The 21,719-nt window shown below is 41.9% G+C and overlaps 1 protein-coding gene across 3 annotated transcripts in view; it reads left to right on the top strand.

Annotated features, from left to right (window-relative positions):
- The window catches only part of setd1ba (SET domain containing 1B, histone lysine methyltransferase a), a 149,655-nt gene extending 132,352 nt beyond the window's left edge, over positions 1-17,303 (top strand). For all 3 annotated transcript variants that reach the window (XM_072247764.1, XM_072247763.1, XM_072247762.1), the window contains 5 exons: positions 269-432; positions 1,823-1,960; positions 3,097-3,216; positions 13,903-14,040; positions 14,917-17,303. In XM_072247764.1, the coding sequence (XP_072103865.1) occupies positions 269-432; positions 1,823-1,960; positions 3,097-3,216; positions 13,903-14,040; positions 14,917-15,090 (734 nt within the window). In that variant the 3' untranslated portion in view covers positions 15,091-17,303. The remainder of the gene's footprint in view (positions 1-268; positions 433-1,822; positions 1,961-3,096; positions 3,217-13,902; positions 14,041-14,916) is intronic.
- Positions 17,304-21,719: the final 4,416 nt, after the last annotated feature.

Here is a 21,719-nt window from a genome sequence, read left to right as displayed (position 1 = left end):
TACCCGAGTGAAACATTCCTAATGATGTTTATTTTAAGCTAGATACTTTATTGATCCCAAAGGAGATTGCAGTATCACAGTAGTTTTAATAATTTTCAAAGGACATTACTTGTTTAAATATTTTGTCTTACTTTGAGATTATTTGATCCTTGCTTTCATATTGAAAGAAGATTGTGGATAAAGCTCACTGTTCTAACTGCATTACTTTGGGTTATAAAGTTACATTCATTTGATTATCTAGAAACATTTCCTTAACACTTTGTACATACCAATACTTACACTGTTAAGAAGAAGAAAAGGGAAGATGGAATGAGGGAGCACATTACTGGCTGTGCCCGGAGTGAAGGTTATTACAAAATCAGTAAGAAGGACAAGGCAAAATACCTCAACATCAGTGGCACGTTAGCTGATGAGCCACCAGCTGACACACAAGTAAGATTACTGTATAGAGAAGACATTGTGGGGTAAATTTGAAATAGGATTTCTGGTTACTAAATATTCATTAATAGTTTGTTTGAGACATGAGTGATATGATGCAGCCATATAATGTTGAAATCTGAATCCACTTTGAAGCTCGTGTCACTATATTTCTTCCTTTATGTGGAGAGAAAGTAGTTTTCTACCATACTTTGCTTTTACTTGGATCTTTAATATATCCTAGCTAAACTGACTGGAAGAACTTCGTACAAATAGGACTATATAAATATACAATCTTTAAGTTAATTTTAATTGTTCTGCAGTCATTTGGATGAAGGAGAAAAGATATCTTTACACTTTTTTTCCTGGCCATATTTGTACATATTGTGTGGTTTTAAACATCATGTCTTTAGAGATTTTCAGTTTCTTGTTTACATATGCTTTTTGAGGCACATTCTTCAGTTTTCCAGGTCTTTAAAAGAAAGACTTAATGGAATCAGTACTTAGAATCTTACAGGATTTCTAAGTAACATCTTCACAGTCCATTCATAATGAACAACTTGCTCGACATGTTCTTTACAATTGTGCTGTTTATTAGATGTAATTAATTGGACAAAAGAAACTTCTGGAACCCATTACATGCCTTGGATTTTTCCAAAGTGTAATTTAGACTTAATTCCAAACTAAAGCTGTCTAGTGGTCAAAAAAAAAATCCATTTAATTGAGCTGTGTATTGTCTTGGTTGAATGTTGAGCAGTTCTGTTTCAAATTGCCTCTTAATCGTGTGTTGTAACCAAGGAAATGGAAATGTTACAGCAAAAAATGTGTAGTTACTTAGAGATGTTGCAGACATGCAGTGCTGATCTGCTGAATCTGAGGGGCTTTTCTCGCTCACTAGTAATTAGTCATGTTCCTCCCTGTGTACTTCATAGAACCATGTGTTCCCACATTTCTGTTCTTTGCCAGTGCTCTGTGGAATCCTAACTGCTCCTCAGGTTTTGTGTGGAAATTCTTAACATAGCTGAACATTCAAGGTTTTAAACTTGTTGCATTGAATAGTGATCAGTTCCTTAGACCAGGGGTTCCCAGGCTTTTTTATGCCATGGACCAACACCATTAAGCAAGGGGTCTGTGGACCCCAGGGTGGGAACCCGTGGCTTAGATCATTAGGATTAGAGAAGTGCTATAAAAAAGTTTTGCATGTCACCTGCTTATTCTGGTGACGTACATGCCTATTAAGTATTGCAAGTCAATGAACACTGATGATTTGTACAATGACCAGCAACACAAAATTTAATGACTAAACATCAAACCTTTTCTTATTTGACGTGGGGGGTGGGGGAGAAGAATTGTACATGATAATTCCAGCAGCATCAATATCACTAAGACATCCTGTTCCACACAGGGAATGAGTATTCCAGCTCAGCCTCATGCTTCCACTCGAGCAGGGTCAGAGAGGCGGTCGGAACAGCGGAGACTGTTGTCATCCTTCATGGGTGGCTTACCTGCAGACAGCGATCTCCTTAAATTTAATCAGCTGAAGGTTTGTGGTTTCACTACCATTCACTTTGATTGCAGTTTCCTTATCCAGGACTTTAAATACAACAGTAATTTCTCCATTACTGGATATGCTCATTCTTGGTAAAGCAGTACCCACTTTTTCTTGCCTTGCCATTTGGATTGATTGCCGATTTATTTTTTTGAACTACAGTGTATGATCATTTGCTAAAGATTATGGGTAGCTAACTGTATAAAAAATCAACACTAAAGTTTGAAGGATTTAAAAGTAATCAACATGCATTCGCTTTACTTTATATCTTTCTGTTGAAGGGCCTCAATTGTTTTGCTCGGGAATGGTTTCAGTGGAACTGTGTGTGCACTGTTTAAGCAAAGAATTCTATTTTCACCTTTAAGTGGTGATTGGATAGCAATCTTTTCCCTCATCTCATCACAAATGCTTCCCTCACTAATACCTGCCACCGTCCTGTCTGAGATCCCCTAATTTTAGATAAAATGAGCAATAATTTGGAAACTCCCAAATCTTTTTGTTTTTAACCACCCACTGTTTTATCAGCTTTACTTACTGCCTGTTACACCATTGGCGTTTAGGGCAGCAATGGAGGTCCTCCATCTCTGTCTGTTCATACTGTTGCACACAGATATAGAAGGGTTCTTCATTCCGGTTTCCATAACCATTTTATTTTTGGACCAGTCAGGGATGTTAGCCGTGAGCTGAATCCCCCGAACCTGGAGGACCAGTGGACCACTCTTAGTCTGGCCTCTACCCTTTGGCCAGTTTGGCATGGGTGACCCTACCAAGAGCTAAAGCACAAGACCCTGACTCCAGCCAACATAGCTCTCTGGATCATTGAGGCACACAAGCCTCCAAAACCCTATGACAAAATTGTGGTCCTCTTGGATGTTTTCAGTTTTGCAAGACATGAATTTTTCCAGTTCCTATCTCTCAGGACATGTATTTGCATAGTGTAAAAGGAAAGAGACAAATAGTTAAGGACTGTGTTCATTCATTTAACTTTCAATATCTGTATTTTAAAAGCCTAATTCATAAGTATTGCCACAGTCTATAAACATCTGTGCTTTAATCATTTATCCTCATAGAATACCCATTGATTTTATGTTGAGACGCCTGTTTTCATTTCGACTTTTGTTTCTGTGCAGTTCCGTAGGAAGAAGCTGAAGTTCTGTAAGAGTCATATCCATGAATGGGGACTTTTTGCTATGGAGCCCATTGCGGCGGATGAGATGGTCATTGAATATGTTGGACAAAACATCCGACAGGTATTTGCTGCTTATTGTTCACCTTTCTTTTTGTGCCTTTGTTGATGGGGCAAATTCAAGAGCTGAGGACACAGGCAGCTAAAGACTCTATCAACAGCGATGGGGTGATTACAGTCAGATATGTGCAAAGACCAGATTTAAAGAAGCACAGAGATATTGGGTTTTTAGCACTGGGGGAGATTGTAGATTGTAGCCGTGGAGGGTTTTTGAGGAAAAAGTACAAGAATTTAACAGCAGTGAGACTAGGCGATAAAGGTGAAGAGTGATCAGGGTTCAAGGAAGATTGTTTTGAATGAATTCAGATGAACTGAAGAAGGCAGGAGCCTAGTTGGGCGAGCACCAGAATGCCTGAGTCTAGAAGTGCCGGTGAGATCCAGCAGTAGCTGATGAGAGGCAGGCAGGGGCGGGGTGGCAGCCAGAAGCTTACTTCAGGGTCATATAGGATAGTAAGAGTGTCAGTAAGTTAGCTCAAGTTCACAAAGGGGCTGGTTAGAGGGATAGGCCTGGTTTTTAGGGGACAGAGCTTATGGTGAGAACTAAAGATAGTGGCCTAGAAATATTTCTGTGAATCGATGAGAAGCCACTGGACTTTGATATTCGACCTTGCATTTCCCCTGTGCAAGGGGCTTTAGATGTCGTGCGTTTTATGGTAGAGTTTAAAGGCATAAACTAAAACAAAGATAGTTCCTTTTAACACTTCCATTACGCTGTAAGATTTAGATTGCGGAAGAACCGAGTTGCATACTAGTTTCAGGGGTTAGCAGTGAGTAATATTACTTGTGGACAAGGAACAGTATTGAGGGGCTTAATGGAATACTGATGAGAGAGATACTGTTGAAACAATTGGGGACATCAGGGAGACAGTTAATGGTGGAATGGGGTGGAAGGCTAAGTGATGTTGACATTGCAGATTAGGGAATAGTAAGAATTTTATCTCTTAGGTGCATCAGAAACAAGAGGGCATAACTTCTAAGGTGGGAGGAATAATTTTTAGAGGGAAGCTGAGAGGTGATCTTGTATACACAATTGGATGATATCTGGAACTTGCTATCTATTATGACTGACTGAACTGAGCCATACTGAAACTGTATGGGAGATAGAACAATGTTCAACACAGCAGATCTCAGAGTTCAAAGTAAATTTATTATTGAAATATGTACATATATGTCACCATATACTATACAACCCTGCGATTCATTTCCATGCAGGTATTCACAGTAGATCTGAAAAGAATCAGGTTTAATATTATTAGCATATGTCAGGAAATTTGTTGTTTTGCAGTAGCAGTACATCACAATACATCATAATTTTAAAAAAATAAATTGCAATAAGAAATATATTAAATTAAATTTGAATTAAGTTAAATAAATTGTGTAAAAAGAGGTTTAAAAAAAGAAGTGGTGAGGTGGAGTACTTGGATTATTGTCCATTCAGAAATCTGATGGTGGAGGGGAAGGAGCTCTTCAGTAAGTATCTTCAGGCTCCTGTACTACCTCCTCGATGGTAGCAATAAGAAGAGGGCATGTCCTGGGTGATGGGGGTCCTTAATGACAGGAGATGCCTTTTTGAGACACTGCCTTTTGAAGGTGTCCGGGATGCCGGGGAGGCTATTTTCCATGATGGAGAAGGCTGCAACTCTCTGCAGCTTTTTCCAATCCTGTCCAGTGGCCCCTCCATTCCAAATGGTGGTGCAGCCAGTTAGAATGCTCTCCATGGTACATCTGTAGAAATTTGCTCGAGTCTTTGTGGCATTTCATCCTCAAACGTCTAATGAAATATAGTCGCTGTCATGCCTTCTTTGTAATTACATCAATATATTGGGTCCAGGATAGATCACCAGAGATGCTGACACACAGAAACTTGAAACTGCCCATCCTTTTCACTGTTGAACCCTCAATGAAAACTGGTATGTGTTCCCTCGACTTCCCTTTCCTGAAGTCCACAATCAATTCCTTAGTCTTACTAATCTTGAGTACAAGGATGTTGTTGCAACAACACTCAACCAGCTGATCTTTATGCCTCTTCATCACCATCAGATACACCACCACCAATAGTTGTGTCATCAGCATAGTTATAGATGGTGTTTGAGCTGTGCCTAGACACACAGTCGTGTGTGTAGAAAGAGTAAAGCTGTGGGCTAAGCACACATCCTTGAGATACGCCGGTATTAATTGTAAGTGAGGAGGAGCTGTTGTTTCTGATCCGCCTGACTGTGGTCTGTCAGTGAGGAAGTCAAGAATCCAGTTGCAGAGGGAGGTACAGAGGCCCAGGTTTTGGAGCTTGTTGATTAGAGCTGAGGGTACGATTGTGTTGAACATTATGGTGTAAACAACAAACAGCAGCCTGATGTAGGCATTGCTGTTGTCCAGGTGGTTCAAGGCCAAGAGTAGAGCCAGTGAGATTGCATGTGCTGTAGATCTGGTAAATTGCAGTGAGTCCAGGTTCTTGCTTAGGTAGGAGTTGATTCTGGTCATAATCAACCTCTCAAAGCATTCCATCTCCATAGATGTGAGTACCATTCGATGATGGTCATTGAGGCAACTCAAACTGCTCTTCTTGGGCATTGGTGCGATTGTTGCCCTTTTAAGCAGGTGGGAACTTCCGACTGCAGCAGTACGGGATTGAAGATGTCCTTGAATACTGCCACCAGTAGGCACAGGTTTTCAGTGGTCTACCAGGTACACCATCAAGGCCTGGTGCCTTCCAAGGGTTCACCCTCTTGAAAGATGTTCTGATGTCAGCCTTCGAGACAGAGATCACAGGGTCACTGGGTGCTGCCAGGGATTTGCACAGGTGTCGTTTTATTCTCCCTTTCAAAGTGTACGTCAAAAGTGTTGAGCTCATCTGGGAGTGAAGCATCATAGCCGTTCATGATGTTAGGTTTCCCTCTGTAGGAAGAGATAGCCTGCAAGCCCTGCCAAAGCTGATGTGCATCCAATTCCATCTCTAACCTCAATCGGAATTGATTTTTTACTCTTAAAATAGCCTTTGGTAGATCATAGCTAAAAGTCTTTATAGTTATGGATCAGTGGTCTTGAATGCCACAGATCTAGACCTCAGCAGACTCTGAATCTCATTTTCAAAATTATCTGGCATAGTGTGGACGTAGCCTAAGATAGGTGGTGTTGTGGATAATGAAGCAGGTTTTCAAAGCTTGCAGAGAGATTTAGGCCAATTAGAAGAGTGGGCTGAAAGATGGCAGATGGAGTTTAATGTTGATAAGTGTGAGGTGCTACATTTTGGTAGGACTAATCAAAATAGGACATACATGGTAAATGATAGGGCATTGAAGAATGCAGTAGAGCAGAGTGATCTAGGAATAATGGTGCATAGTTCCCTGAAGGTGGAATCTCATGTGGACAGGGTGGTGAAGAAAGCTTTTGGTATGCTGGCCTTTATAAATCAGAGCATTGAGTATAGGAGTTGGGATGTAATGTTAAAATTGTACAAGGCATTGGTAAGGCCAAATTTGGAGTGTTGTGTACAGTTCTGGTCACCGAATTATAGGAAAGGTGTCAACAAAATAGAGAGAGTACAGAGAAGATTTACTAGAATGTTACTTGGGTTTCAGCACTTGAGTTACAGAGAAAGGTTGAACAAGTTAGGTCTTTATTCTTTGGAGTGTAGAAGGTAGAGGGGGGACTTGATAGAGGTATTTAAAATTATGAGGGGGATAGATAGAGTTGATGTGGTTAGGCTTTTTCCATTGAGAGAGGGGGAGATTCAAACAAGAGGACATGAGTTGAGAGTTAGGGGGCAAAAGTTTAGGGGTAACACAAGGGGGAACTTCTTTATTCAGAGAGTCATGGCTGTGTGGAACGAGCTTCCAGTAGAAGAATTGAGGCAGGTTCGATGTCATTTAAAGTAAAATTGGACAGCTATATGGACAGGAAAGGAATGGAGGGTTATGGGCTGAGTGCAGGTCGGTGGGACTAGGTGAGAGTAAGCGTTCAGCACGGACTAGAAGGGCTGAGATGGCCTGTCTCTGTGCTGTAATTATTATATGGTTAATCTCCTGGTTCACCCACGACTCCTGGTTTGAGTATGTTCTTGAAGGCACACAGTCATCCACCCGCGTCTTGATGAAGTTGGTGACAAATATAGGTGTGTTCATTCACATTCAAAGGCTCCGTGTGGTGTATTCATTCACATTCAAAGATGAATCCCTAAACATTGTCCAGTCCACCAACTCAAAGCAAGTCCTGTAAATGCTCCCCCACCTCCCTTGACCTTACCTTCTTATTCCTCACCACTGGTGCTGCGGCCGTTAGTCTCCATCTCTATGCTGGGAGTAGAAATATAGCCAGGTGATCGGACTTTCCAAAGTGTGGGTGTGGGATGGCACAGTAAGAGTTCTTGATACAGGTATAACAATGCTTGTGTGTTTTGGCTGCTCCGGTTCCACAGAATATGTTGGTGGTAGTTGTTCAGAGACATCTTCAAGCTGGCCTGGTTAAAATCCCCTGCAATAATAGGGTGTACTGTCCATGATGGCTGACCATGGTGTTCAGCTCCTCCAGTGCCTGCCTGACATTGGCCTGAGGTAGAATGTACACCACCACCAGGATGACGATGGGAAATTCCCTCAGCAGAGAAAATGGACAACATTTGACCCTCAGACGTTCCTGCTCGAATAAGCAGGATAGAGACAAAACCGCCATGTCTGTGCACCACGACAAGTTAATCATAAAGCATACTCCACCTCCTCTACCTTTTAGAAGACTCAGCAACCCTGTCTTTTCTGTGGATGGCGAAGCCCTCGGGCTGCACCGCTGCGTCCGAGATGGTGGGGGTGAACCATGTTTCCCTGAAGCGTGGTCCCTGATGTCCCGCTGGTACTGCAGTCTAGCTCAGAGATCTTCACCTCTATTTTCCAGAGACCGTATATTCACCAGCAGGATAGTCAGGAGTGGGGGTCTAAGGGCTCTGCCTTTCAATCGTACTTGCAACCTGGCGCGCCATCCCAGTTTCCCTCTTTTTAAAGGGGAACTGCACTCATGTCCTGAGTCTGCTGTCTGGAGGTCCACCAGTTTTGGGGATTGATAGTTTTTTAAAAATGTCAAATACCTGTGGCTAACCTGAAATCTCTGAGCACAAATTTCAGACACCTAAGATGTACCTTTGCTACAGTGGGGGATGGCTCCCTGAATACACAACTAACCAGAATATTAAGTGGCAAACAGACCTGTTGTGAACTGCTCATTAACTGGCAGGATAACAATGTGTTAATACAGGAGATGGTCATTTAGGGTACATCCACACTATGCCGGATAATTTTGAAAACGAAGCTTTTTCTATTTGCTTTGACCTTCTGTCCACACTGAAACGCCGTTTTCACCCCCGAAAACGGAGATTTTCAGAAACAGTCTCCAGAGTGAATAAATCTGAAAATGCTGAATATCCGTTGTAGTCTGTATGGGGTAACCGGAGAGATTTAAAAACGCTGTCATGACAACACCACAACAACAACGCTTTTTCTGCTTCTGCTTGGTACTGCGCAAGCACTGCCGTACGGCTGTTATAAAGCGCAGTTGGTGTGAACGGCGTGAGAGTTAAATTGTAAAGTGAGCTTTTTTGACTATTTAAAAACACTGTCAAAACGTGCCAGAAAAGACAGCCGCAGCGCGGCATTTCGTTGTTTTCTTGAACGCAACCCCCCCACATAACCTAACAATTTCAGAACAGACGGCAACAAGACTGAAGCCAGAAGAGTTAGAAATGTACTCACCAAATACTTTGACCCATAGCTTACTGAATAAATAAGTATACTCACCTTTCCCTGTTTTCTGTCCTTGCTTGTGTGAAGGTGCGTTACCTATTTATGCAAGTACTTTGCCAATAGATGTGTAACATTGTATGGAAATACAAGATAACACTGATGCAGACATGTTTTATACATTTAACAAGGTGCTTTATTAATGCAACAGAGTTAGTCAGTTTTTCAATGTTCGTCATCAGCCGGGTCGTACTGTCCGTGAGCTCCCTGTCGGCTGCCTCCAATACACTCCAGTATTTGTTTTTTTTAGTTTTAAATCCTCCTGCGCGAGAGCCAAGAGCAATTCCTTTTAAGTCTTTCTTCTCTGTAACTGGACAAACGCGCACTAAGTATACCGTTTCCTCTTCGCTTGTTTTCTGTGTGTCCTGCGCGTGCCCAGTAGGGGAGATTCGCCCAAATATCCGTGTTAGTGTGGACAGAGGCATTTTGAAAAACGCCTAGTGTGTACGCCTGTCGTTTTCACTCGAAACTGGCGTTTTTAAAATTATCCGGCGTAGTGTGGACGTAGCCTTAATGCCTTTCTTGGTCTCATTCTGAAGGTTTCAATGGCTACCAAGTAACATAAACATTCCTCTTTTGTCATCCCCTGCGTAGTTTCAATGGTGCAGAATCAGAATGTCCCACACCTAATCATTGGTTTCAATGGTCTTGAAAGTAACAGTGTAAGTTAAATTGTAAGTAGGTTTTATTTCCTGAAGACTGGTTTTCATTTAATTGATAACTGCTATCTATAATTTCATAACTCCAGAATAGTCCTTGACACTGCCTATGAGTTATGAGCAAATGGAGACTTTGTAAAGCACTAGTGAGGCCTCAGTTGCAGTATTATGTGCAGTTCTGGGCCCCTTTTCTTAGAAAGGATGTGCTGAAACTGGAGAGGGTTCAAAGGTGGTTCATAGAAATGATTCCAGGATTGAACAGCTTGTCGTATAAAGAGCATTTGATGGCTCAGGGCCTGTATTCACTAGAATTCAGAAGAATGAGGGGTGATCTAATTGAAACCCATCGAATGGTGAAAGGCCGTGGTAGAGTGGATGTGATGTTTCCTATGGTGAGAAAGTCTAAGACCAGAGGACACATCCTCAGAGTAGAGGGGCATCTTTTTAGAATGGAGATGAAGAGGAATTTCTTTAGCCAGAGAGTGGTGAATCTGTAGAATTCTTTGGCAACTGTGGAGGCCAAGTCTTTATGTACTGTATATTTAAGGCAGAGGTTGATAGATTCTTGATTGGTTGGGCCATGAAGGGATACAGGGAGAAGGCAGGAGATTGGGGCTGAGAGGGAAAATAGATCAGCCATGATGAAAAGGCAGAGCAGATTCGATGGGCCAAATGGCCTATTTTTGCTCCTATATCTTATGGAATTTGATAACAATTAATGTTTTAGAAGCATTCAAATAGAGAAGGCATAGAAAGATGGGACCTAAAGTGGGGAAATGGGATTAGTGTGGATGAGCAAAAAGATCTGCATGGGCATGAGATGGCCTGAAGGACCCATTCCTGAGCTGAATGACTCTTTGTCCCAACTATGTCAGTTAGCGGGTTGAGGCGTAAACCTGCTTAAGAGTTTCGTCATGCTGTCAGGATGAGGCTTTTCATTCCAGGATGAAGGAGATGTCCTCCTTCCCTTCCTCCACCATCAACCCTGCTCTCAAACGCATCTCCCCCATTTCATGCACATCTGCTCTCACTCCATCCTCCCGCCACCCCACTAGGAATAGGGTTTCCCTTGTCCTCACCTCCCACCCCACCAGCCTCCGACTACAACATATAATTCTCTGTAACTTCTGCCACCTCCAACAGGATCACACCACTAAGCACATCTTTCCCTTCCCCCCTTCTGCTTTCCGTAGGGATCGCTTCCTACGCGACTCCCTTGTCCATTCGTTCCCCCCATCCCTCCCCACAGATCTCCCTCCTGGCACTTATCCCTGTAAGCGGAACAAGTGCTACACATGCCCTTACACTTCCTCCCTTACCCACCATTCAGGGCCCCAGACAGTCCTTCCAGGTGAGGCGACACTTCACCTGTGAGTCGGCTGGGGTGATATACTGCGTCCGGGGCTCCCGATGTGGCCTTCTATACATTGGTGAGACCCGACGCGGACTGGAAGATCGTTTCACTGAACAGCTACGCTCTGTCCGCCAGAGAAAGCAGGATCTCCCAGTGGCCACACATTTTAATTCCACGTCCCATTCCCATTCTGATATGTCTATCCACGGCCTCCTCTAATGTAAAGATGAAGCCACACTCAGGTTGGACGAACAACACCTTACATTCTGTCTGGATAGCCTCCAACCTGATGGCATGAACATTGACTTCTCAAACTTCTGCTAATGCCCCACCTCCCCCTCGTACCTCGTCCGTTATTTATTTATTTATATACACACTTTCTTTTTCTCTCTCTCCTTTTTCTCCCTCTGTCCCTCTCACTATACCACTTGCCCATCCTCTGGGCTTCCCCCCTCCCCCTTTCTTTTTCCCTGGGCCTTCTGTCCCATGATCCTCTCATATACCTTTTGCCAATCACCTGTCCAGCTCTTGGCTCCATCCCTCCCCCTCCACTCTTCTCCCATCATTTCGGATCTCCCCCTTCCCCTCCCACTTCCAAATCTCTTACCAGCTCTTCCTTCAGTTAGTCCTGACAAAGGGTCTCGGCCTGAAAAATGTCGACTGTACCTCTTCCTAGAGATGCTGCCTGGCCTGCTGCGTTCACCAGCAACTTTTATGTGTGTTGCTTGAAATTCCAGCATCTGCAGATTTCCTCGTGTAGGAGTTTAAATCCTTGGGCCACTCCAGACAGCAGAAATGATGGTGCAGAGACCAGGAAGATGCAAGGTTATTGGTGTTGAATGAACTGAAGGAATAGAATAGGACAAGTGGACAGGACTTCCCGCATGGACAATGAAATTGCTACTGAACCCCATGACTTTGCTGGAAGATCCGTTCCTTTCTTCACTGGTTCCTTCTCTGTCGTTGGGTTAAAATCCTGTGGCTCTGTCCCTAACAGCTTTACTGATGACCCAAGGACTGCAGTGGATCAAGAAGGCCGCTTGCCCCCACCACCTCAAATGCAGTCACCTTGTAAAGGGTTTTGTTGAATTTTTATAGGATCTGTTTGATTTGTTATTTTTAAAATGAAAAACATCCAAATTGGGTTGATTATTGCAGTCGATAACTGCATTATCCCAGTCTTGACCACTAGATGGCTCATTTCAGTTATTAAATAATTTAGACATAGATAACATCCATTAGCTTTGCAGGTTATAATACTATAAGGTATAGGCTATTTGGCCCATCGAGTCTGTTCCGCCATTTCATCATGGCTGATCCATTTTTCTTCTAAGCCCCAATCTCCTGCCTACCCTCCGTATCCCTTCATGCCCTGACCATTCAAGAATCCATCAACCTCTGCCCTAAATATACATAAAGGCTTGGCCTTCACAGCTGCCTGTGGCAATGAATTCCACAGAGTCACTACTCTCTGGCTAAAGAAATTCCTCCTTATGTCAGTTCAAAAAGGATGTCCCTCTGTTCTGAGGCTGTGTCCTCTGGTCTTAGACACTCCTACCATAGGAAACGTCATCTCCACATCCACTCTATCAAGGCCTTTCACCATTCGATAGCTTTCAATGAGGTTGCCCCTCATTCTTCTGAATTCCAGTGAATATAGCCCCAGAGCCATCAAATGCTCTTCATGTGTCAGACCATTCAATGCTAGAATCATTTTCATGAACCTCCTTTGAACCCTCTCTGGTTTGTGCACATCCTTTCTAAGATAAGGGGCCCAAAACTGTTCACAGTACTCCAGGAGAGGCCTCACCAGTGCTTTACAAAGTCTCAACATTACATCCTTGCTTTTATAGCCTAGTCCTCTTGAAATGAATGCTAACATTACATTTGCCTTCCTCACCACAGACTCAGCCTGCAAATCAACCTTTGGGGAATCCTGCACAAGAACTCTCAAATCTCCTTGTGCATCAGATTTTTGCATTTTCTCTCCATTTAGAAAATAGTCAACCCTTTCATTACTTCTATCGAAGTGCATGACCATACACATCCTGATACTGTATTCCATCTGCCACTTCTTTGCCCATGCTCCTAATCTGTCCAAGTCCTCCTATAGTTTCTCTGCTTCTTCAAAACTACATGCCCTTCTACCTATCTTCGTATTGTCTGCAAACTTTGCAACAAAGCCATCAATTCCAACATCCAAATCATTGACATATAACATAAAAAGAATTGGTCCCAACACAGACTCCTGTAGAACATCACTACTCACTGGCAGCCAACCAGAAAAAGCTCCCTTTATTCTCACTCTTTGCCTCCTGCTAATCAGACACAGCTTTATCCACACTAGAATATTTCCTGTAATACCATGGGTTCATAGCCTGTTACACAGCTTCATGCGTGGCACCTTGTCAAATGCCTTCTGAAAATCCAAGTACACAACATCAACCAATTCTCCTTTGTCTATCCTGCTTGTTATTTTTTTCAAAAAATTCCAACAGATTTGTCAGACAAGATTTTCCCTTGAGGAAACCATGCTGACTGTGGTTTATTTTGAGCCTTCAAGTACTTCGAAACCACATCCTTAACAATGGACTCCAATATCTTCCCAACCACTGTCAGACTAACTGGCCTATAATTTCCTTTCTTCTGCCTCTCTCCCTTTTTGAAGAGTGGAGTGACATTTGCTTTTTTCCAGTCTTCCGGAACCATTCCAGAATCTAGTGATTCTTGAAAGATCATTACTAATGCCTCCACAATGTCATCAGCCACCTCTTTCAGAACCCCCGGGTGTACACCGTCTGGCCCAGGTGACTTATCTCGGAAATCTGGTTGATGTCTTTGTACTTTGAATATGAGATGGAATTTCCATTAATTTATCTGACCTTATCTCCCTGCAGGTTATTGCAGACATGCGAGAAAAGCGGTATGAAGATGAGGGAATTGGAAGTAGCTATATGTTCAGGGTGGACCATGATTCCATTATAGATGCCACAAAATGTGGCAATTTTGCCAGATTTATCAACCATAGCTGCAATGTAAGTATTTATATTGGATCGATTTATTTTACATTTTAAGTTTGAACTGAGTATCTAAGGTAAGGCAGAAACTGCATCAGTAACTTATTAGTTGTAATTTCTGGCAAACTTTTTGAAATCTAAGCAAAAGTACCAGGAATATTCATCATGCTGGAATTTGCTGAGGTGGCAATGGTCCCAATATTGCTGGAGCTGGCAAGCCAGCTGTGTTACTCCCTTGGATTTTCAGCCCACTTTTACATGGGCCAGATATAGAGATAAACGGGTAGGAGGGTCGCAGTGCTGACTTGGCCTCAGGCAGTGGACCATCTGGAACATCCCACATTGATTTTGACAGAAAAGCAAAATTAATGACAGAGCTTGTAATGTGTCAAAGGCTGTTAATTGGGTTTAACAACTTTAAAATGTTTTGGGCATCAGAGACAATTAAGAAGTATTAAAGCTGATGAACATTTTCTGAGGACCTTATTCATGATATCTTTGGGAGTGGAACCACTAACAGTGCGTTTCAACCTCCCCACAATGTTGTGAATAAAGCTCTCTTTACTTCAAGGTCCGAATTGTCGGAGCGGTGTATTTGAGTAATTTCTGTAACAGAACTCAAATTATAACTGAACAACAGGAATATACAACAATTCAAAAGTCTGTCTGATTCATTGTCATACATGAATGCTCAATACAACAATGACTTACACAAGTTTTAGTGGATATTCTTCACACATTCAGAGAATATTGAGTTAACTTTCAAGGAAATACAAATGCTAGCACTAAAGATGTCAGGCTTACAATCTTGGCACAGAAGAAAAGTAAACAAACTCTGTTACCAAGGGACTGGACTGATCTGTCTAATTATGACTTTCTGCTCTCTGTTATCAGCCTAATTGCTACGCTAAAGTCATCACAGTGGAATCGCAAAAGAAGATAGTAATTTATTCCAAGCAACAAATAAATGTGAACGAGGAGATAACATACGACTACAAATTCCCCATTGAAGATGTGAAAATCCCATGTCTGTGTGGTGCAGAACACTGTAGAGGAACCCTCAATTAATGGGGTCTAAGACGGAGATGCTCCATTTGCGAGCAGTAACCTAGATGTGGTTGCACTTGCCAAACCAACAATTCGCACTTCTGCTGAACCTAAGGCTAAAAATGCACAATAAGTGTTGGGACTGCATTTAGGATTCAGGTGCTCTTCCTCTGGAAAGAAAGGTGTTTACCACTTTGTGTCACGGTTAACTAGTATAATACTAGTTCCTCTTCCCCAGGTCCATGCAGTAGAGCAAAGGACCTCACTCTTCCTTCTGCCTAAGTGAATGCTGCTACTATTTTTTTTTCTTTTAAGTTTTTTTCTTTACGTTAAAATAAACAATATGGGAAGAAGTGGCCATTGAATACTTGAAAAGGTTTATGGTTTGCAGCTCAAATTACATTTCTACGAAGGTTCTTAAAGTAGTTGATGGGAATTTGTGGCCTCAACAGTAGCATCACGTGCATCTAGTCTCAGTTTGGTGCTTTTACTTTTGAAATGCTTTATTCCCCTTTCCTCTACAAATTTTGATTATAATAATTTTACAAATTGTAGATACGCTAGCTTAGCAATTTTTTTTTTATTTTTGTGCTAATGCACTAGGGTTTGGCCTATGGAGGCTTTGTGCACTATTCGCTTTTAGACTTGCACGTGACTTTTGGTATTCACTTTCTCTGTACAAAATTCCAGGGTTTTTTTGTGCTGTAGTGGGTATCCCTAACCAGGAGAGTGTTCTTCCTGTTGTTTATATTGTACAAAGTAATTTCTATCTACAAGGGGAAAAAAAAAATCAAAAAAAAAATCTTTCTAACCTCTGACAGAATTTTCACAAATTTCATTTATAATTTTTTTGTGAAGTTTTCAGGGATCATTTCGAACATGTAAACATTTTAAAAACAAACAAACAAAAAAAAAATTTTTGAGATCAATTTGCATCTTGTACATAGTGCACCCAGGTTTCTCCTCTCTGAACATTGTTTCTTGTAGAAACATATCCTTTCAAATAAAAAGAATTTTGCTGGTTCCTTTGTACTTCAAAAGCTTGTAAATAATTTATTAAGAAAGTGAATATTGTAATTTGAGTTGTTAAAATACAGCTCTAACTAGAGGAGGCAAATTTAAAAAAAATGTTTAACAATGAGCTGGTAGCAATTTTTTCAGCTTGTGTCAAGCTTTGTATCATGTAAATTCTGTATAAATATTACCTCTATCAATTACTTAGATTTATTGGAAGCATTAAGGAATACAGTGAAAATGCTAAAAGGTCAGGCTTTTTCATCTCTGATACCTACTGTGCAAATTGTATTTATTTGGAGGAAGAAAGGAGTGTACAGAATTTAGGAAAAATGGCATCTCTTGTATGTGTGTTAGCCAAGCATAAACTGGATATAAAAAGTTTTTTTTCCTCAATATCCATTATAATATTTTCTCAAACACTGTAAGGGACATGGTACCTAATAAAGGGTTATTATTTAAAAACTAGCTCATTTGCTTGTTTTTTCCTAAAATATTATAAATGCTATTATTTTAACCCTTTCACTCATGGATACCAGGTTGCCAGATTTCATTCAGTTGCTTTCTAGACCATATATCCTTGTTAACCCATGTATGTAGAAAAGCTGTCTGATCATCACTATTGAATCACAAGCTATAATTTCTGATTGAAGTCATTACCAGCAAAAGAGATATATATTTATTCATACACCTTTGATATTTCTGTCGCTCTCTTATCTCTTTTTTTTAAATCAATCTTTGACACTTGACCTAATGCAATTTGTTTATAACTTTGCTGAGAACAACATGTCCAGTGACTGGTTGTAACTAGGAAGAGGTGTGTGAAAGGGTTAAACCTGCTAAGGTTTTTTTTTCCTCTCCAGGAAAATAAGAGTGGGGGAAACCTGGTGAATTTCAGAAGGTCTATGTGTGAAAAGGTTTGAAAAAGCAAGAAATATACTTGTTAGGTCTAGGGTTTTGTTTCATTATACAGTTTCTGCTTTGGTGATGTAGGGATTACTTTTGTGCTTGCAACTTTCCAGGTGGAATCAAATGAATCTGAGTGTTTTGTTTTGTGCAAATAGAAACTGCGTTAAGTGTTTCATTTCGCGAAAGTGAAACTGTTCTGTGGTTGTGTTTTACTTGTAAATATTTCTTCATATTTTTGTGAATTCATTACTATGTAACAATGTATGATAGTACCTTTTATAAAGCAATCCATAAATATACTGACCTTTTCTTACAGATAAACTGGATGTTGTCATTTATTTTGTAAAAAGAAATCATTTTCCATCCTTTGGGATTTGAGTATTATTTTAATTGGACTTTCATGCTTAATTGCTACTAGAATGAGATTTATTAGAGTGACTTGTGTATTTGAGCTGTTTCTCTATTCCCTGTTAATGATAATCAATGCAAGCTGCTTTATCTGGCATCAGTTAGAAGGGCTGTTTTGAACAATGCTGCAAAATCAAATAATGAGGAATTTCTTAAATCAGTTCTGTAAACAGAGCAAGAAAAGCAACAAATTCAGCCTACATCAGATTTAAGGTGGGCTTCATGTGATACCAGTTATGAAAATCCCAGGGGGAAAAAAACATATTTCTTTAACGTGATTTTAAGCAATTGCTACCTCACCAGTAGGCAGAAACAGAAAAGGCGGAGAGATGCATTTTGTAAAATGATTCTTGAAATGGGAAGCAAGTGAGAGGATCAATTTGTGACTTGATTCCAATATGATGGTTCAGATTTCACCACTGAATCTTATTGGTAATATTGCACATAGAGGTTAAATTGAATACTATGTGATTTTTTTTCTTCCAATATTTCAGTGGCTTTATCCTTACAACTGCAGCACTGGAGCTTTCCTCTACAAGATAGAATAGAATAGAACTTCATTGTCATTGCTCAAGACAATGAGATTGCAGTGTCACTCCATGCAAAACAGATATTTATAATGTATGCAGTATGGTTTAATTTTTTAAAATCCCATATTTGCATGCAACAAGTGACTTTGATAGTTCTTAACACCCAAAGGCCACTGGCAAGCTGGGGTGTAGCATTATTCAGCTGCACAACAGTCGTCAGGAAGAAGCTGTTTTTCAGTCTTACTGTCTTGTCCAAGGTGTTTCTGTATCTCCTACCAGATGGCAGGAGATTGAACAGACAGTGCCCGGGATGGGATGGGTCTTTAATAATGTTATGAGCGTGCCGGCAGGCAGCGAGAGTTGTAGATTGTCTCCAGGTCCAGTAGTTGAGTCCCAGTGATGTGCTGAGCCATCTTAATCACTTGTTGGAGTGCTTTGTGATCTGTCTTGCTGCACCTAGAGTACCACACTGCCATTCTGTATGTCAGTATGTTCTCTATTACACATCAATAAAAGTTGGCCAGCAATTAGCTCTGTTGTAACTACCCTACTATCAAGATTGTGTTGAGGGACCAAGAGAGCTCCTTGGTGATGTTCCTCCCCAAAATCCTGAAACTGGAGGCCCTTTCCACTGTCGTTCCATTTATGAATAGTGGGGCTTGTTCAGGACCTCTTGCCTTCCTGAAGTCAATTGTTATTCCTTTTGTTATCTTGACCTACCTGGTCTCTCACTCGAGTCCATCCTCCCTTGCATACCAGGAGAGCACAGAACTCCAATCAGGGCTTCAAATCAGGCATTTGGAAACTAAGGTACATATTAGGCAATGATATCCTTACGGGCTTAATGATAACAGAGGACAGTTTGCCCCTGTGGAACAGGCTGCCATTCACTGGGGAGCCCCATGCACCCTCAGAACCCAATGTCTCGCAGTTTATCTTCATGGTGTAATTCACATACTGAGATTGATAACCCTCGACTCTTCTTGGAGACTTGCACAAACCTTCTCCCCATTTTGATAGTAGTCTGTACTATTGTTCCTTTTACCAAAATGCATTATTATACATTTCCCAACACTGTATTCCATATGCCACCTTTTTTGCCCATTCTTACAATTTGTCCAAGTCCTGCTGCAATCTGCACTACCTACCCCTCCACCTATCTTCATATCATCCACAAACTTTGCTACAAAGCCATCAATTCCATTACCCAAATCATTGACAAACAATGTGAAAAGCAGTAGTCCCAATCCTGACCCGAGGAACACCACGAGCCACTGGCAGCCAACTAGAAAAGGCGAAAGTTGATCATTTCCTGATCAGGGCATCATAGGATATGGCGAGAAGGCAGATGTATGGGTTTGAGTGGGATCCAGGATCAGCCATGATGGAGTGGTGGAGCAGACCTGATGGACTGAATGGCCTAATTCTGCTCCTAGGTATTATGGTTTTATATAAAATTAAATGAGTAGTACAAAAATTAAAAATTTAAAAATACTTTGATAGTGTTCATGTGTTCAATGTCCATTCAGAAATCTGATGACAGAGGGGAAGGGCTGTTCCTGAATTGTTGAGTGTGGGTCTTCAGGCTCCTGAACCTCCTCCCTGATGGTATCAATGAGAGCAGAGCATGTGTTGGATGATGGGGGTCCTTAATGTTGGACACCACCTTTTTGAGGCATCACTCCTTGAAGATGTCCTGGGTGCTACGGAGGCTCGTACCCATGATAGAGCTCCGTTCATTCATTCTTTAGCCGCCTGGCCTCTCACTCGAATCCATCCTCCCCTGCAAACCAGGAGAGCACAGAACTCCAACCAGGGCTTCAAATCAGGCATTTGGAAACTAAGGTACGTATTAGGCAATGATATCCTTACGGGTTTAATGATAACGGAGGACAGTTTGCCCCTGCGGAGCAGGCCGCCGTTCACTGGGGACCCCCATGCACCCTCAGAACCCAATGTCTCGCAGTTTATTTTCATGGTGTAATTCGCATACTGAGATCGATAACCCTCGACTCTTGAGGTGGTAGCTCCATCGCTTCATGCGTCTGGGGTTTACACATCGGGAACCAAGTTCCAAAACTTGGTTACTTTAAATACATTTTTTTAAAAATCCCACTGGGCCTGGGCGGAAAATCGGCCGTGAGAGGATCGTCCAGTTTTACAAATCGGGATTATCCCCACCCAGATTTACATAACGCCACGAAGGGGAGCCAGGTCAGGGTGGGTGGTGGATCCGGAGCGGCGATGGTGGCGGTGGGGACGCAGCGAGCGGCGCTGGCAACCAGAGCGAGTCACCGGCGGGATGCACCAGCTGAGTCCGGGGGTTAGTGATTGACTTCGGCTAATTACATTTGTTCAGTGAGGCACTTCTCCGGTTACTATGTAAATTCCTGTGGCTGTAAAAAGCATAATCTAAGTACCGAGAAAGATTACAAATTATATAATACAGAGGCTGCAGTTAGTATACCAGCACCTTTTCAGGTATCATTTCGAGTCATTGGCAGGTGACCAAGGTACCTGCTCTAACAGACTGAGCGCTGCTCTGCTATAGACAATAATAGACAACAGGTGCAGGAGTAGGCCATTCGGCCCTTCGAGCCAGCACCGCCATTCACTGTGATCATGGCTGATCATCCACAACCAGTCAACACACACCAAAGTTGCTGGTGAGCACAGCAGGCCAAGCAGCATCTGTAGGAAGAGGTGCAGTCGACGTTTCAGGCCGAGACCCTTCGTCAGTCCTGCACCTCTTCCTACAGATGCTGCTTGGCCTGCTGCGCTCACCAGCAACTTTGATGTGTGTTGCTTGAATTTCCAGCATCTGCAGAATTCCTGTTGTTTGCGTTTAAATCCACAATCAGTATCCAGTTCCTGCCTTATCCCCATAACCTTTGATTCTGCTACCTTTAAGAGTTCTATCCATCTCTTTTTTGAAAGCATCCAGAGATTTGGCCTGCACAGCCTTCTGGGGCAGAGCATTCCATATATCCACCACTCTCTGGGTGAAAAAGTTTTTCCTCAACTCCGTTCTAAATGGCCTACCCCTAATTCTTAAACTGTGGCCTCCGGTTCTGGACTCACCCATCAGCGGGAACATGCTTCTTGCCTCCAGCATGTCCAATCCCTTAATAATCTTATATGTTTCAATAAGATCCCCTTCAGCCTTCTAAATTCCAGAGTATACAAGCCCATTCGCTCCAATCTTTCGACATATGATAGTCCCGCCATCCCGGGAATTAACCTTGTGAACCTACGCTGCACTCCCTCAATAGCAAGAATGTCTTTCCTCAAATTTGGAGACTAAAACTGCACACAGTACTCCAGGTGCGGTCTCACCAGGGCCCTGTACAGCTGCAGAAGGACCTCTTTGCTCTTGTACTCAATTCCCCTTGTCATGAAGGCCAGCATGCCATTAGCTTTCTTCACTGCCTGCTGTACTTGCATGCTTGCTTTCAGTGACCAATGTACAAGAACACCTAGATCTTGTTGAACTTCCCCTTTTCCTAACGACTCCATTATCCACCGAAGTGGATAACCTCACATTTATCCACATTAAACTGCATTAAACTACTATCATAGCTCAGGAACTCGCCCGTATCAAAGGAAAGGAGAATGTTAATCAAAGAATAAAACAGTGGCTACATCTTTCTAAAGTGAGAAAGAACTATATTTTTATTGAGCGGCTCTGCCATTAAGAATGAACTAGTTTGGCACCTCAGTAACCCCCGCTCCCCCAATCGGATGGCTGAGTATCTCAAGGATTGCCAGCTCACTGGAACCAACACGTTT

The sequence above is a fragment of the Mobula birostris genome, chromosome 31 (assembly GCF_030028105.1).
Source record: "Mobula birostris isolate sMobBir1 chromosome 31, sMobBir1.hap1, whole genome shotgun sequence".
In the NCBI taxonomy this organism is placed as follows: Eukaryota; Metazoa; Chordata; class Chondrichthyes; order Myliobatiformes; family Myliobatidae; genus Mobula; species Mobula birostris.
The sequence above is the reverse complement of the archived record's forward strand: the minus strand, read 5'-3'. Positions and strand labels throughout refer to the sequence as shown.